General features: G+C 37.8%; 2 protein-coding genes and 1 long non-coding RNA gene across 3 annotated transcripts; 2 read left to right on the forward strand and 1 right to left on the reverse strand.

The window, feature by feature from the left end:
* Nucleotides 1-4,366: 4,366 nt before the first annotated feature.
* On the reverse strand, nt 4,367-6,301 carry LOC137710162 (uncharacterized). The gene has a single exon (XM_068449109.1). It carries the CDS (start codon nt 6,299-6,301, stop codon nt 4,367-4,369), a length of 1,935 nt encoding a protein of 644 aa, XP_068305210.1.
* Nucleotides 6,302-10,853: 4,552 nt separating this feature from the next.
* Nucleotides 10,854-11,689, forward strand: LOC137711689 (uncharacterized). The gene is made up of 3 exons (XR_011065085.1): nt 10,854-10,963; nt 11,096-11,252; nt 11,604-11,689. It is a non-coding gene; the product is annotated as an uncharacterized lncRNA (long non-coding RNA).
* Nucleotides 11,690-11,697: 8 nt separating this feature from the next.
* Nucleotides 11,698-16,069, forward strand: LOC137711690 (protein STICHEL-like 2). The gene is made up of 7 exons (XM_068450954.1): nt 11,698-13,284; nt 13,388-13,607; nt 13,922-14,071; nt 14,234-14,422; nt 14,621-15,365; nt 15,446-15,503; nt 15,662-16,069. The coding sequence occupies exons 1-7, from the start codon at nt 11,698-11,700 to the stop codon at nt 15,734-15,736; spliced, it is 3,024 nt and encodes a 1,007-aa protein (XP_068307055.1). The 3' UTR covers nt 15,737-16,069.
* The last annotated feature ends 64 nt before the right edge of the window (nt 16,070-16,133 follow it).

A 16,133-nucleotide genomic window follows, 5' to 3' on the forward strand; every position in this document is an offset into this window, starting at 1 on the left:
TGTTCGGTATACACTTGTAAGGTTTGACAACCTTGTAAAAGAGATCATGGCAGGGGTTACCAGCGGAAGGTGCGACGGGTGAATCCTTGTTCGGAATCTGATCACTGGTAGTACTCAAACCCGTCATTTGGATCGAATTTGGGGGTCTCATGTTGATTCTTGTCTTCGCTGTGGCTCTAGAAATGGCTCTCTCGTTCTTGAAATTCGCAACCGCTAACGGTGGTTTGAGCCGTGGAGAAGAAGCAAGAGTTGTATAATTCGGAGCCGCCATGGATCTTGTTCTTGTGAGATGTGGAATGTGGTAGACCGACAGGATTTTCTCCATTTTCGTGATAACAACGAGTGGGAATGTATTTGGTTTTTAGATAGAAACTAATTAATGACTTGGTCGCCAAGCAATTGCCTGCTCCGTTTATTCCTCATTATCTTTTATCTTTTATTTTTTTAATGTGTAAAAAGGTAATTATTTCCATAATGTTGAAAATAAAGTAGGGAGTAACAGAGATCAAAAGAGAATAAAGAGAATCTGAGAGAGAGATTGAAGGAGAAATTATACAGAAAATGTGTTGGGATTTATATAGAAAATATGTCTCAACTAATTATATTACATATTGACTCAAAAATGAACAACCACTTAATAAATAATATTTACAGCACTTCTTCTTGGATGTTGACCAATCAATGATAGTTATCTCTGTAGTATCCCACATCGCTCGTGAGGGCGTGGTCTTTGGGCCTTATATGTACATGCCTGGTGGTACCCTTTGAGGAGGCCTTTTGGGGCTGCGGCCTGCAAAAACAAAACCGTGCGGTAGCCTGGTGTCTGCGACCTAGTCCAGGCCAGGAATGCCAAAGCGGACAATATCCTCAAGGCGGGAGACCGGGATGTGACAATTTGGTATCAGAGCCAGACTCACGGCCGTGGTGTGCCAACGAGGACGTCGGGCTCCCTAAGGGGGGTGGATTGTAGTATCCCACATCGCCCGTGAGGGCGTGGTCTTTGGGCCTTATATGTACATGCCTGGTGGTACCCTTTGAGGAGGCCTTTTGGGGCTGCGGCCTGCAAAAACAAAACCGTGCGGTAGCCTGGTGTCTGCGACCTAGTCCAGGCTAGGAATGCCAAAGCGGACAATATCCTCAAGGCGGGAGACCGGGATGTGACAATCTCGATAAAACCTTGTTTGGAAAACTCAGTGGAACAAAACCAAAGTAAAGGAGCAAAATTGAACAAAATTTAAGACACATTGATAAGTTGTTGAACAAGAATAATGTTGTCTCGCTAAAACCTTGCTAGAAAAACCTAATGCAATAAAAATTTGGTCGAAGGAAAGACAACACAACACGCTTATATGTCCATTAAAGCATATTGTTGAAGACTCTCCTTGATGATTAACTTAGCTAGATAAGTGACTGTCCCTTATGATAGTAAGTCTTGAATCGACTGATCGTCACTGTCAAGTTCGAAGTAATGTGACTTCAGCCTTCAAGAAATTGAACTTAAGTAGAACTTGACTATGAAAAGTGGGGAAGTTTATTGAGAGTTTGATAATAGCTTGTTGTATTTCTACAAAGGTTGAAATACCAAAAGAAAAATATACTTCAAAATATACACTCTAAAATAAAAAAATTACTAAAGCTCATGGTGAATATAAGCCATGTATACATATAGCTAGAATGATGTGAACTCCCTCATCTTAATGTAAAAATATCGATGTACTAAAATTAAACTAACAAAATAACTCATTAAGACAATTTATACCAAATTTATTTAGAATACAATGTACTGGTATTGAGTACATATTTTGAGCTTTAAGATCTTTATTTGAAATATTTAATAAAGGACTTCATGGTTTTTTCATACTTTAAGAAATTGCTTAAACTAATTCGGTTTAATCTAAGGTAAAGATTATTGTTTAAAGTTGTGCTATTAAATGTTATACGCTTAAACATTAAGTCCAAAAAATATATAATTAAGAGAATGTAATTTAAAGAAGTTAGATTCATGGGAAACATGCTTCGAGATTTATTTCGCACAACTTCATCAAAGATTAAGAACAAGGGATTGAAGAGAAGGTTTGTTAATTTTTCCGGAGAAGATGAAGATTGTATTGGGTTATCCAAATAAATAATATTTTATTGATTGTGTGTATAATTTTTTTTTATATACATTGGAAGTATTTTGGGCGGAAACATTTGCTTACACCATAACAATTGGATTAAAATATAAAAATTTTAACCGAGAAAATTTAGGTTTTAACTTAAAAATAGTTTTTCTGCTTCAATTTTTATGGGTTAAATTTTTAGCCTAAGATTATTAAAAAATGAATTTAGGATAATTTTTTTTTCTTAAATAATTTTTTGTAAAATAAAAAATTATGTAGACTATCCTAATTTAATTTTATAAACTTTTTAACCGAAAATATTTAGATTCCGATAAATATTGAAAAACCACTAAACGACACCATGATACTCTGAAAAAATATGAAACACATGAATTTGTTTTTTTTAATAATTTTAGCGGTTGAATTTAAATTTGGACTGTTAAATCTTTTTTTTTACCATTGAATTTGGTCATATTAGATCTTAGCCATTAGATTCAATGAATTTATAAATATAAAACTAAGAGAATACATATATATGGTCGAACAACCCACTAACTCACGAGAGAATTTTGGCCAAAATTTGTCCCAAAAATGAGTTTTGGATTAAGACTCATATTTGGCCTAAGAATTGAAGTAAGTTGGGATAGGTTTAGAACTTAAAATTTTAAGTTTTACTTCAACCTAGGTTGGATCAGGTCTTAAAATGGTTGAAAAAAAAATTATTCGTTGAATATTTTCATACAAGACTTTCCAAAGTGGCAGATAGACCAATAGGTGCAAAAATTTGACGCCATTCGTCCCTAATAACGCGTAGAGATCTTCTTCGGTTCATTTATATGCGTATCCTGGGGATAAACTAATTATAGTCGTCCGAGAAACATTTTACGGCCACAAATTTTCTCTATTTTTCATGCAAAACAAAGACTCACTCCTTCACTCTTTCACATCTTCTGTTATTCTCCCATTCTCGCCTGTGGTGGTTTCCAACGTGAGGATTGCCTCCACCAACCAAGTACGCAGTGGCAAGGATTCGACGACCAAGTTGGGCTCATCATCAACCTCTTCCTCACCAAAAAAACACTACGATGTAGCAGCCTTTCTCCTACAATTTCACATCTTCACCACTCACCAGTCACCCACCGCCATGATTGCCGTTATCCTACCCTCACCCTTCCTCTCCCAACGCCTGCACCCTTAGCTTCATGGCCGCACGACTAAATTTAATAGCCAGGATTAATGGGTATCTCAGCTCCCGAGGCAAAGATCTGGAGATGATCTTAGTCTCCTAATAGCAATAGCGACACTACTTTGATGTGAATATATATTTCTACTGCTCCTTAGGGACCTTTTTCAAGATATTTGCCTTTAAAAATACTTTAAGCAACAAATCGCACCTTCTCCTTTGAGATTTTGAGAGAATTGCATCAAAAGTTTTCATGAAACCTCTACAAATTAATTAAATTAGATCAAAATCGATGGAATTATAAATCTATTAAAATTCCTCAAAATCCAAACTAATTACACCATAACTTGGTTTAGTAAATAGTATTTTCTTCCTATCACCTAAACTCTAATTTATTTGGTGGATTCCCTTGGAATGACGAGTTGTTCTTCTCCCTTTAAGAATTAAGCTCCTCTATACTTCGCCAGCAAAAGGAAGCCGTTAATTTTTTTTTCCGAAAAAAAGAAGGAAGCTGTTAATTTTAGTATTTGTTATGCAGGCTAAAATAGGAACAACAACAACATCCAAAGCAGTTTTCGACCAAAAAAAAAAATCAAAAGCAGTCAAATTGCATAATTTGAATTTGATTCACTAATTCTTAAGAGTTGGCTCACTAATTCTCTATGTGCACGTCTTGGTGTCTTTGGGTTTATGTAGAACCCATTGCACTGTTTGATGAAAAGATGTAACCTATCAGAAATATACAATATTTCAAACCAAAACCGTTAGTTCTTCACTACTTGGCATCATGTTTGCATGTGGAACAATGCAACTATTCATACAAATCATAATGTGTAATTTCCAACACAAGTCCCTCTTTCTGCCCGACATTCATATAAAATGTAATCTGCCAAAACATAAACACGTATAAGCAATTCGCAAATGATACAACTCGAAAAAATTTCATTCAGCTAAACAAAGAACATGGAATTATAATTTACTGAGGTTAAAGCTGATATGATTCACCATAATTTATTGTCAAAGAAAAAAATACGTAAAATTTAAGCCTCTCTCATACTATCCCACTAAAAATTATAGTAGATCAGTCAATTACAGCCAGCTGCTGGTACTCTTCATCGGATACGGCGGCTTCCATGACCTTGTCCGGGCCAATTTCCCCATCATTTTCCAAGAAAGTTTTGAGCAATTTTTTGGAAAAATCGCACACTATCGTCACCCCTGGTTGTGTATAAGGGATCAATGGCCTTCCGTCATCATGAAAGAATTTATCTGCCAAGTTCCAGTACACTAATTGTGGCACCACATCTCCATATCCTTTTTCTGTAAACTTCCTTTGTATTGCCTTATAATCCGACTTCGAGCAGCAGTCACCATAGGGATAATCCTCCTTTTTAAAGACTTGGTGACTGAACACAAACACCTTCTTGATCATCTGCTCTGGCTCCAAATTCTCATTTACAGCCACCTCGAGAATCAAATCAAACACCTTCTTGATATCAGTAGAGCTGTTGCTGTCCATCCTTTTAACAAAATCGCACTTGCACGCACGGTTGCTGTCCATCCTTTTAACAAACTCGCACCTGTACCTAAATTCATCCCCTTGTATCCAATGCAGCTCAGGCGACTTACTGAAACTGATCACTTTTCCTTTCCATGGCTCTTCACTCAATTCAGAAACCAAAATTCCCAACGCAGATGACACATCCTCCTGGAGCCCCCTTATCCATGTCTTGCCAGGGTCACATACAGCCAAGCAGTTTTTGAATTTCCCTTGCTTTAAGTAGATGTCCTCCACCATCACCTTCCACTGAAGCTCAGCTGCTTGCCTTAAATTCGAATGATTCACATAGCGTAGGACCTCATGTGGAAGTAAAGCATTGGCCACAATCTTGGACTTGTCGGCTTTCACCTCCTCCAAATACTTTTCAACATCAAAGGGCATCCTTCCAAATCCCATATGGGTTCTAACAGAGCTGTAGTACTTCTCCAAGGGATTCAAAAACTCCTTCCTAAGCCGGTCTGTGACTCTTCTTGTGTAATCGGTCTCCTTAGCACCTTGGTATTCTGGATATGATTCCTGCGGGAAAACCTTCCTTGCAATGTTTTCACACAGAAAAGTGGCGCGGATTGGGACCCAGGTATAGTGGCGGTTGAAAACGCAACTGTATGCAGCATCACTTATCTTCTCACAGTTCTCATCATCATCATCATCATCATCACTATCATCAAAATAATCACCATGATATTCACGCTTAAGATTTTGCTGCTTCAATTTTTCAAGATCAGACTTCAAGGATTCTGCAAAAACATCCGTGACCTCATCGTATAACAACTTATAATCCGGGTCACGCTTGTACCTCTCAATAGCTTTCTTGGCCATGGCGAGGGTCTTCTTCTCACTCCCCCTTCTCCCGTCTTGGTCTTCTAGAAGACGGTACAGAATCTCCGGAAGTTCAAACAATTTCCCTATCGACTTGGCAAATGTTGCGTAGCACAATAGGGTCTTGGGGTGGTTGTGGTGGAGCCAGTATGCCGCCGTGTAAAACCCTTCCCAATAAAGTCTGCCGTGAATTAGGTGAGCAATGATCTTGAGGGTGGTCAAGGGATCATGGGACCAGGCCAGCGGCAGCAGTTGCTTCAGATATGCACACGAAGCGTCCACCTCAGCCTCTCTCTCTAAGTTTTTCTTGTTCTTGGATTTGTACTCGTATGGTTCGATGACGTTGTAAAAGAGAACATGGCAGGGGTTACCAGCTGAAGGTGCGACGTCTGAATCCTTGTTCGGAATCTGATCACTGGTAGTACTCAAGTTCCTCATTTGGATCGAATTTGGGGGTCTCATGTTGATTCTTGTCATCGATGTGGCTCTCTCGTTCCTGAAATTCGCAACCGTTAATGGTGGTTGGAGCTGCGGAGGAGGAGCAAGAGTTGTATAACTCGTAGCTGCCATTGCCAAGGCCATGGATCTTGCTCTTGTGAGATGCAGGATGTGGTTGACTGACAGGATTTTCTCCATTTTCCTGATAACAACGAATGGGCATCTTTTTCGTTTTTAATATAGAACTAAATACTTGGACGTCAAGCAACTGCCTGCTCCGTTTAAATTCCTCATTATCTTTTATTTTTTGAATACTATAAAAAAAAGATAATTATTTCCGTAATGTTGAAAATAAAGTAGAGAGTAAGAGAAACCAAGATGGAACAGAGAGAAACGAAAGAGAGTTTTGAGGAGAAATTAGTGTATATTTCCTCATCAACGGAGAGAGTAGGATTTTCTCCCCTTTTTAATCCTCTCTCATCCTCTCTCATTATTTTTTTCGTTCATATCTTTCTATAAAAAGTCAACAAAAAATGTTTCATGATTTAATCGTAACCGTTTAAAATAAGAGGGGTGAGAGTTTAGGAGAGACTCCATCACTAGAGAAGAGATTAGTAACAATGGCGACACAACTTCACCAAAAAACTCCATGGTTTAGCAGATTTTATCCTACAATTTCATCAAAAAACTCCATGTTGTAGCAGAGTTTCTCCTACAATTTCACATCTTCACCACTCACCCGTCATCCACCGCCGTGACTGCTGTCACCCCACCCCCATCCCTTCCTCCTTCCTCTCCGTCGGCTGCACCCTTTCCCCTCTAGCTCCTGGTCGCACGATTAATAACAATAGCTACACAACGTTGATGCGAATATATTTCCGCTGCTCCTTGGGGGGCTTTTTTTTCAAGATATTTGCTCTTAGATGCAAATTTTTATTGCCCTTAGTACTAGCGTTTCTTGTAGTACTTTTTATATTCTACACACTTTTTGTTGATTTATGTCATTCAATTCTCTTTAAATCATTTGATCTGACAACTAATATGTAAAAAAGTGAGTGTATGAGAATATCACTGTCATAGTCGTTAAAAGAGAAATGCTAGTAAACCTTTGAACTAACATTTACACTTCAACCTTTTGACTCCTTCACATGACACTTACCATTTTTTTGAAATTATATTTTCTGTTTTTCATCATCAATATCAGGGCACACAGGAACCTACTCCCCATCGACGGCTCGTGCAATTTAGCTAAAAGGAAAGCCAATGATTCATAAATACCAACACTATGGACAACCCTCTTATCTTTCGCCGTACTACTCGCTATGTGAGCAGGTATCTGGACCTATAAAGTTGAAAGTCATACATGTATCAAAATATAGGTGCAATGCGCAGTGAAGAGGCCGTCTTCCCCATTGCTATGTAGAGGAGTAAAATATGTAGGTGGGTGTTTACTTTTTTGGTAATGCCATCATGACATGTTAATACGTTTTCGAAAAAGTTAGAAGGTTGTATTCAATGGAAATTTTGAAGGATTTTAATTCTTTTAATGAATCTAGAGTATTTAATTTTAAGTGATTATCTAAACTTTAATGTGTATTCAATCAAGATTTTAAGATAGTTTATTAAAATCCTTAGAAATCTAGGTGTGTTAAATAATAATTTTAAATACAATTAGAATTTTAAATACATTCTAGGTGTATTCAATTAGAATTAAAATTTAAAGAATTTGGAAAAGTTGAGGAATTAGAAGGAATTGAAGAGATTTTGTAGTGTATTTTAAGCATATACAAATCTCATCTCTCCCCATGAGATTTCGAGAAAATTGAATTAAAATTTTACGTAGAATCTCTACAAATCAGTTAAACTCCATAAAAATCTATGGATTTATAAATCCATTAAAATATCTTAAATTCTCAATTGAATAGATCCCCTTAATACGGGCTCGCTTAAAAGCAGTGGCGAAGTCAGAAATGATTTTTATTGGCATGAAAAATTTAGAAGTCTGTTATCTACACACGAAGCGTCCACCTCGGCCTCTCTCTCTCTCTCTCTATAAGTTTTTCTTGTTTTCGGATTTGCACTCGTATGGTTCGACGACGTTGTAAGAGAGATCATGGCAGGGGTTAACAGCTGAAGGTGCGACGGGTGAATCCTTGTTCGGAATCTGATCACTGGTGGTACTCAAGCCCCTCATTCGGATCGGATTTGGGGGTCTCATGTTGATTCTTGTCATCATTGTGGCTCTCTCGTTCTTGAAATTCGCAACCGTTAACGGTGGTTGGCGATGCGGAGGAGGAGCAAGAGTTGTATAACTCGTAGCTGCCATTGTCAATGCCATGGATCTTGCTCTTGTGAGATGCAGGATGTGGTTGACTGACAGGATTTTCTCCATTTTCATTGCCAGGCTTTTTTTCAAGATATTTGCTCTTAGATGCAAATTTTTATTGCCCTTACGACTAGCGTTTCTTGTGGTACTTTTTACATTCATGACATGTCAATACAAAACGGGTTAATATGGGCTCGTTAGAAAGCAGCGGCGGAGCTAGAAATCACTCCTATGAGGGGTTTTTATTGGCATGAAAAATTTAGAAGTCTGCTATTCACACATTTATTTTTACTTCTTACACACTCATAAATTTTCAAACCTAGGGCCTGTGGATGTTTCGAACTACACTTACTAATGCACTACAAGCTATTTATTGAAAACATTAGCAAACAATATATATTATCAAATTTCAGGATGGGCCTAGGCCTTTTTTTGCCTTCATATGGCTCCGTCATTGTTTGAAAGTGTTTTAAAATGATTGAAATTGTTTTTTTTTTTTTTTTTTTTTTGTGAAATTGATTTTGGATTTCAAAATATTTTAAGTGATTTATGAAAGAAGCATCAGAAATGTATTTTTTACAGGAAGCACTTAAAGTGCTTTTTTAATATTTACTTGAATTTTTATTAAGGATTGGCTTGAAAAACATTTTCACCAAAAACGTTTACAATCATTCTATAATAACTTTCAAACAAGCTCTATATCTGTTTTTTTTTTCTTTTTTCTACAAGTACAATAGTACTCTCTAGAGGTCATAACTTAGGATCCTTCAACAAGATCTAGTGATTCTCATTTTTTTGTTACTCAACACAACAAATATCAGAAACTTTTTGGTTGTTTGGAAAATGTAGCGAGAATTTTTTGACAAACAACTAGAGAACGAAAACGAAGTTAGCAAGTTAGTCTTAAGTTGAAACGCCTTCGACTTCGAGGTGGTAACCATGCTTATGTTAAAACTATGCCAATATGTTTAACTCGAGTAGTAAAGTTGTGACACGACGCAACGTGATCATGTAATCTTGTGTTTAAAATTGATGGGTTAGCATATGATTTGGTGAACTTTGACTAATCAAAAAGTGGATGAGAAGAATTATGTGGTATGAAAATGCTTTTAATCCTATACCTAAGTGAAACAAATAACTTTGATATTTTACATTGGTGATTCTTTGAAATTCAAATTTCAATCATAATTTTAAGATAAATTATTAAATTTTTTTAAAAAAATTTAGGAGTATTCAATTAGAATTTTAAGTTATTTTCTAAAGTTATTTTTTTTTAATCCAAAATGGTCATTGAGATTTGCATAACTTCTCACTTTGTTATTTGAGATTTAAAATCAATAGAAGTGGTCCCTGAGTTTGTCCACTATTAATTATTTTGTAAAAAATTCTATTAAATAAGGACCACAAAGATAAAAATACACTCAAACTAATAAAAAAATTGGCCAAAATGATTGACAAAAATTTAGGGTATTTGTGTCATTTTATCTTTTATTTAATGAAGAATTTTGACCGAATGGTCAAAATGTTTTGGACAAACTAAAGGACAGTTCTATTGATTTCTAATCTCATGGACAAAAGTGAAGAGTTATGCCAATTTTAAAGACTATTTTGACTAAAACGTCTTCTCTGAAATGAACGTGTATTTAATTAGAATTTTAAGATAGTTTACTAAAATCCTTATAAATTCGGATATATTCAATTAGAATTTTAAAGAAATTTATACATTCATATATATTCAACTAGAAATTTACTTTGAAGAATTTTAAAAAGTTGACAAATTTCACGTTTTCCTATAAGATTTCGTTTTGAATCCTGTAAAATTTACTATTTTTGTTCCTCAAATTCAACAGGGGCCATGTTACATAAAGTCTCAAATACTTTTATATTTGTAGTATTAAAAAATCACCTCAATTTACTGTATACTCACAGACTCTCAAATAATTCAAACTTTGCTGACTTTTCCTCCATTTTCCCGGGAAGCAAACAGACCAAAATGGAAAAACACGCGCCACTCATGCGCGTGTGAAAAATCCAAAAGGATACCCAACGGAATCTACCACTAGATACAGCTTTTTCCCGGGACCAAACTAACTAAAACCGCCTAGTCCGAAATTACCAAAACACCCCTTTGTCTCAGTTTCCGAGACTGACAAGCAGACCTACGTTACTCTCTATCTCTCTCTCTTCTTTCTCTCTCCTCTCTCTCTGCACATAAACTCTGCAACAAGCGACAGAAAATTTCTGACCAAATTTATCTCTGTCCTCTCCTCGCTGTCCACGTCGGCACCTCTCAAACAAGCAAAATGGCACTCCCTAACCTAACCGCCCCTCCCATTCACCGCATTTACAACTCTGCCACTGACCGCCCCTCTACCGCCTTCCCCTACCTATTGCTGCTCCTCCACGGAGCTCAACCACCGAGACCCCCTCTGTTTTTAGGGTTTAGGGTTTTATTCTATTCCGACTTTTGCGCTTGCCCATTTGAAAAGTTTCCCAAATTTCGAAGCTGGTGAAGATTAATTTCTAATTCGGAGGTTTGGGTTCGCTCAAACTTTGTCCTTTTTTGTTAGCCCTCGAATATTTTTATTGTATTTTTTGTTTAGATTTTGAATTTTAAGATTCTCTCTTTGACTTTTTTCTCTCTCTACATCTCTCTCTCTCTCTAGACTGTGTAGTGGTGAGCTGGAATGGATGATGGTGTTGTGGACTAATGGGAATGGGATTGCAGGTTTTGGTGGGACGGACATTGGAGTAGTCAGCAGTGAGTTTTTGATGCTTTTTCTTGGGAATGGCTTTCTGGGGTTTTGGTTTTGGTATCCAGAGGTAGGACGAAAGTGGCTTTTCTGAATTTCATGGTGTTATTCTGTAGCAAAAGGGTGCTGCATTGTTCTGTATTTCGGTAAAAATGCTCATGTTTTGAACTTTATTCTCTAATATGGCAATGCTGATAATATATATATATATATATATATATATATATATATGTGTGTGTGTGTGTGTGTGTGTGTGTGTGTGTGTGTGTGTGTGTGTGTGTGTGTATGTTCTGTTTCCAGTTTTGTGGTTTATGGTTCTCTGCGAAATCAAGGCTACCGCGATTCTTTACCGGTTTTGTTTATTCGAGTTTTTTTTCTGGTGTCCTTTTTAATGTGTGTATTGTTGGCTTGCCTCTCTCAGGTTGGGAATGCAGCTTCTTTTGGGTGCTGAAATTTGAGTTTGGCGGGTGAATTTTGGAATTTCTTTTGAGTTATTGTGTTTGATTGGGAAAAAGATGGATGGGAGGCGACATTCTGTTGATATTCCTATCTCGAAAACTCTCGGGCAACTGAGGAGGGTGAGGTCTCTCAGGGATCCTGATACTAATTCTATGTGCAAGTACTCTGCCTTGGTTGAGAATGTGAACTGGGAAACGAATTCGAACAATGACATTTCTGTGCGGTTCATGAATAGTTTCCAAGGTGGCTCTGACAAACATCGTTCTTTTAGATCAAAGAATCCGGGTCTGTATGGACAAGGAGGGGATTGCATAGATGATTTTGAATTAGATTGTGCTTTAGGAAAATCTAGGTTGATCTTGCATGAGAATTCAGAGTGGATTGGAAGTACAGGAAGTCGTCTGGTTAGGAGCAAACAAGCTGAAGAATTTGATTTTTCAGGATCAGATAAGGAAGATGTGTATGGAAATAAATCACTCAGTGATAGACACTGCGGCAGTCAAATGGATAAAGGATTGGCCTTGACACGCGTCAACCCTTTGGAGGATGGGGATTATGAAGCAGCTGGTAGATCATTGCATTTAGAAAGAACAGATCAGATTGCATCAAAGAGACAATCACAACGCAAAAATAATGTAAATTCGTCCAGGGAAGTTGGTAATTTTCGTAAAGTTTGCAGTCCATGCCGCTCAGCAAGTGATGCTCTTTCAAGCCATAGTGCATCTTTATTCGTAAATGAAGAGGCTGATGCCATTGATCACAATCGTCCTAGTTGTGAGGTCAACTGCTGCTGGTCAAGAACCCCTCGATTCAGAGGAGCTAACCTCCCTTTCAACGTAGATGAGTTTCCTTTGTTATACAAGAATGCAGATGAGAGTGCGCTTTATGAACAGAAGAGCTTGAAACACATTGGCAATGAAAGGAGTCCATATCCTAGGAGTCTGAGTCAGAAATTCAGGCCAAAATCTTTTAATGAATTGGTGGGACAAAACGTAGTAGCGAGGTCTCTTTTGGGAGCTATCTCTAGAGGAAGAATAGCCTCATTCTATCTATTCCATGGCCCTCGTGGTACAGGAAAGACATCTGCCGCAAGGATTTTTGCTGCTGCGCTAAATTGCCTTTCGCATGAGGAGCATAGGCCATGTGGTCTCTGCTGTGAATGTGTTTTGTACTTTTCTGGAAGGAGTGGGGACATCAAGGAAGTTGATTCTGTGAGAATCAATCGAAGAGACAGGGTTAGATCTCTTATTAAGAATGCAGCTCTTCCTCCACTTTCATCACGGTTTAAGGTTTTGATTATTGATGAGTGCCACCTGATGCATGGGGAAACATGGGCAACGGTTTTGAATAGCATAGATAACCTTTCTCAACATGTTGTCTTCGTGATGATCACTCCCGACGTCAATGAGCTTCCCCGAAGTGCAGTTTCACGGTCTCAAAGATTTCACTTTCCAAAGGTTAAGGACGCTGATATTGCAAGCAGATTAGGGAGAATCTGTGTTGAAGAGGGTCTTGAATTTGATCAGGGTGCTGTAGACTTTATTGCTGCCAAATCGAACGGTTCACTTAGGGATGCAGAGATGGTGCTTGATCAGCTAAGTTTGCTTGGCAAAAAAGTCACAATGGGCCTGGCATACGAGCTTGTGAGTGCTTGGCAGTCTATTTTTATTCATTTATTTACTTTATATATATCGCATTCGATTTATCCAGTATTTACAGGAAAATTTCCCTGTTATTGTAATGCAGATTGGAGCCATCTCGGATGATGAATTACTGGGTTTGCTAGATATGGCATTGTCATCCGACACTTCTAATACAGTAATAAAGGCCAGGGAGTTGATGAGATCTCGGGTTGATCCTATGCAACTGATATCACAGATGGCAAATCTTGTTATGGACATTCTTGCTGGTAAATGTCAGGACAATGCTTCTGAAGTCCGAAAAAAGTTCTGTAGCAGGCACACCTGTAAGTTGTTTAAGATTGCGCTTGTAATATTGTCACTTACTCTCCGAAAGCTCCCTACAAAATTTATACAGGAAATGGAAGTTCTTTGAGCATGCTTTCTTAGACCCTAAGTTTTGTTTGATTTTGGTCATGACTCATGAGTAATGGTCAAGGAAATTAATTATTAATGGTTTTCAGGCAGTCCAACAATTGTTTTGCTACATTATTAATGTTTGTTGATTAATCGTCATGCCTTCTGCTGTTAATTACTCTCTGTCATCTCATGATTATATGCTTATACTAAGGTGCTGTTCTCTCAATTTTCTTCTTCACAGCTGAAGCGGACTTGCAGAAACTGACCTTTGCATTGAGAGTATTCTCCGAAACTGAGAAGCAATTAAGGGTGTCCAAAAATCAAACGACATGGCTTACTGCAGCTCTGCTGCAGCTAAGCTCTGTGGAGTCTTCCTCCTCGGATGGAAATGGTACAAAATTGTGTTTCAGAAGTACGCAAGACATTAGCTTGACTGACAAATATCTTCCTTTTAATTCCGTTCGTGAAAGGCTTTTCTTTTTCCATAAACTCTAGTTAGTATGGCTGAACTTTCATATATTTTGCTCTAATTCTGATGGTACATCATCCACAGCGGACAGCTTCAAGAATCTTGCCACTTGTTCATGCAAGTTAAATACACCAGACAAGTTGCGCATGCAGAAGGATAGTGATGGAAAGTTGGAAGCCGTATGGAAGAGAGCTACAGATTTATGCCTATCCAATTCACTCAAGAATTTTCTGAAGAAACAAGGAAAATTGTCTTCCTTGCTTCTTGATCAAGGTACATTCGTCTAGTAATATCTAGTAAATAATCCTTGATCTTCAAATTCTGGTACAAACCACATGAAACATTTATAAAAACCAGAGGAAGATGGAAATCAAGATCATCTCAAATCATCAACTTTATCTTCGTAGTTTGGCTTGTTATATGACATTTGTGTATGTGCAAATTGTTCTCACCTCTAATGCTTAATTGTAGGTTTAGCAATAGCTGAATTGGAATTCTGCCATCCTGATTATGTATCAAAGGCTGAGAAGTCGTGGAAGATCATTGCAAATTCACTTCAATCTATATGTGGTTGCAATGTGGAGATCAGGATCAATCTTGTACCTTGTGCTTCTGATTCCAAGTATGCGAAAGTGAAGAAGTCATCTTTTAGGTTGTTCAGCTGTTCCCGCAGAATGCAGCAGACGTCGCAATCATCTACCGAACGTGGAACTGAATCAGACTATTCTGAGTACACATCTGAAAAGCCCATGTTAAGTGACCGACCTATTTTGCCTTGCTCCTCTGAGTGTTCTCATCAAATGCCAAATAACTGCAGTGACAGAATGGTGGTGGTAAGTACTTTGAGAAATAGCGAAGGAAATATACTCAGCACAAGGACCGCCTCATCCCACAGATCATTTGAAGATGATATGTCAAAGATACCTGGGTTAGTGGTTGATTCTTCGAAGGAAGAGGAAAGCAACCATGAATGCCATGTTTTGTCTTTTGAAGAACCTGAACATCAACCAAATTGTTTTCCTAGAACTCTGAAGCTTCAAAAGAAGTTCCGTTCGTCAAATGCTTCTCAGACGACCTGTTGCACCAAACAACATAACAAGACTGCATCATCTAGCCCAAGCAAGACATCTTTTGGTACGTGTCTCGTGGGAAATGATTCATATGTTTTCTGCAGCGGTGCTTGTAACAACACCGACAGCTGTATAAACGAGAATGTGTAAGTGTTGCTGTAGTCTTCTTTCCATATGTTGATGCCCTTAAACTTTGGGTTTGAGATTCTTCTTGTTTTAACTGCAGACTGAAGAAGAATTCAGCCATGCTCTGTTGGAGAACCCCAACGCTTCACTCGGGAAAGGTATAGTAAAAAACTACAGGACTGTACTAATCGTATGTTGAAAAATTAAAATTGATTTTTCGTTGAAGTTTTAGGACCAAAAACAAGGGAGACGATGTTCTTTCACTGCATACTTAACGAGATAAGGTCTGCCTAATTCAAGCGTGTTAAATCTGCAGGCCTTGCAGTTGAGACATAAGCAACAACATTTGAACCGAGGGTGTTGGGTTCTTCCCTGCTCAACTGCTAAGTAGTTCTACAAAGGAGGAGCACCAGAGAAAATAACCATAATTTATCATGACGGTTGCAGAGGAGCTTGAAACAACTTCATATATCGCATTTTTTTTTTTGTAGGTTTATATTTTGCAATCTGCGGAGGTTGTCATTGATGTTATAGATATTTTCAGGACCCGGATTCAGGGTTTTATATAGTATATAGCAAGAACTGTTTCTTCTCCGATCTAGTAAGTGTTTCTAGTTTGGTTTCGTACATGCCTCGCTTACGAAAACAGTACTATTCAACCGGTGTGTACCCTACTAACTCTCGGTCTAGTGGTATTTTTACTTCTAATGCAAGGGAACATTCATTACAATGCCTTTGCTCTGTATACATCATTAAATCAAGGTTTCGGGCCCCTTTTCTATTCAAAT

This window comes from Pyrus communis, chromosome 12 (assembly GCF_963583255.1).
Source record: "Pyrus communis chromosome 12, drPyrComm1.1, whole genome shotgun sequence".
Taxonomy (NCBI): Eukaryota; Viridiplantae; Streptophyta; class Magnoliopsida; order Rosales; family Rosaceae; genus Pyrus; species Pyrus communis.

Coding starts and splice junctions, on each gene's coding strand:
- LOC137711690 (XM_068450954.1), top strand. CDS start 11,698: ATGGATGGGAGGCGACATTCTGTTGATATTCCTATCTCGAAAACTCTC. Junction 14,072..14,233: donor TTCCTCCTCGGATGGAAATG/GTACAAAATTGT, acceptor CATCATCCACAG/CGGACAGCTTCAAGAATCTT. Junction 15,366..15,445: donor AGCTGTATAAACGAGAATGT/GTAAGTGTTGCT, acceptor TTTTAACTGCAG/ACTGAAGAAGAATTCAGCCA.
- LOC137710162 (XM_068449109.1), bottom strand. CDS start 6,301: ATGGAGAAAATCCTGTCAGTCAACCACATCCTGCATCTCACAAGAGCA.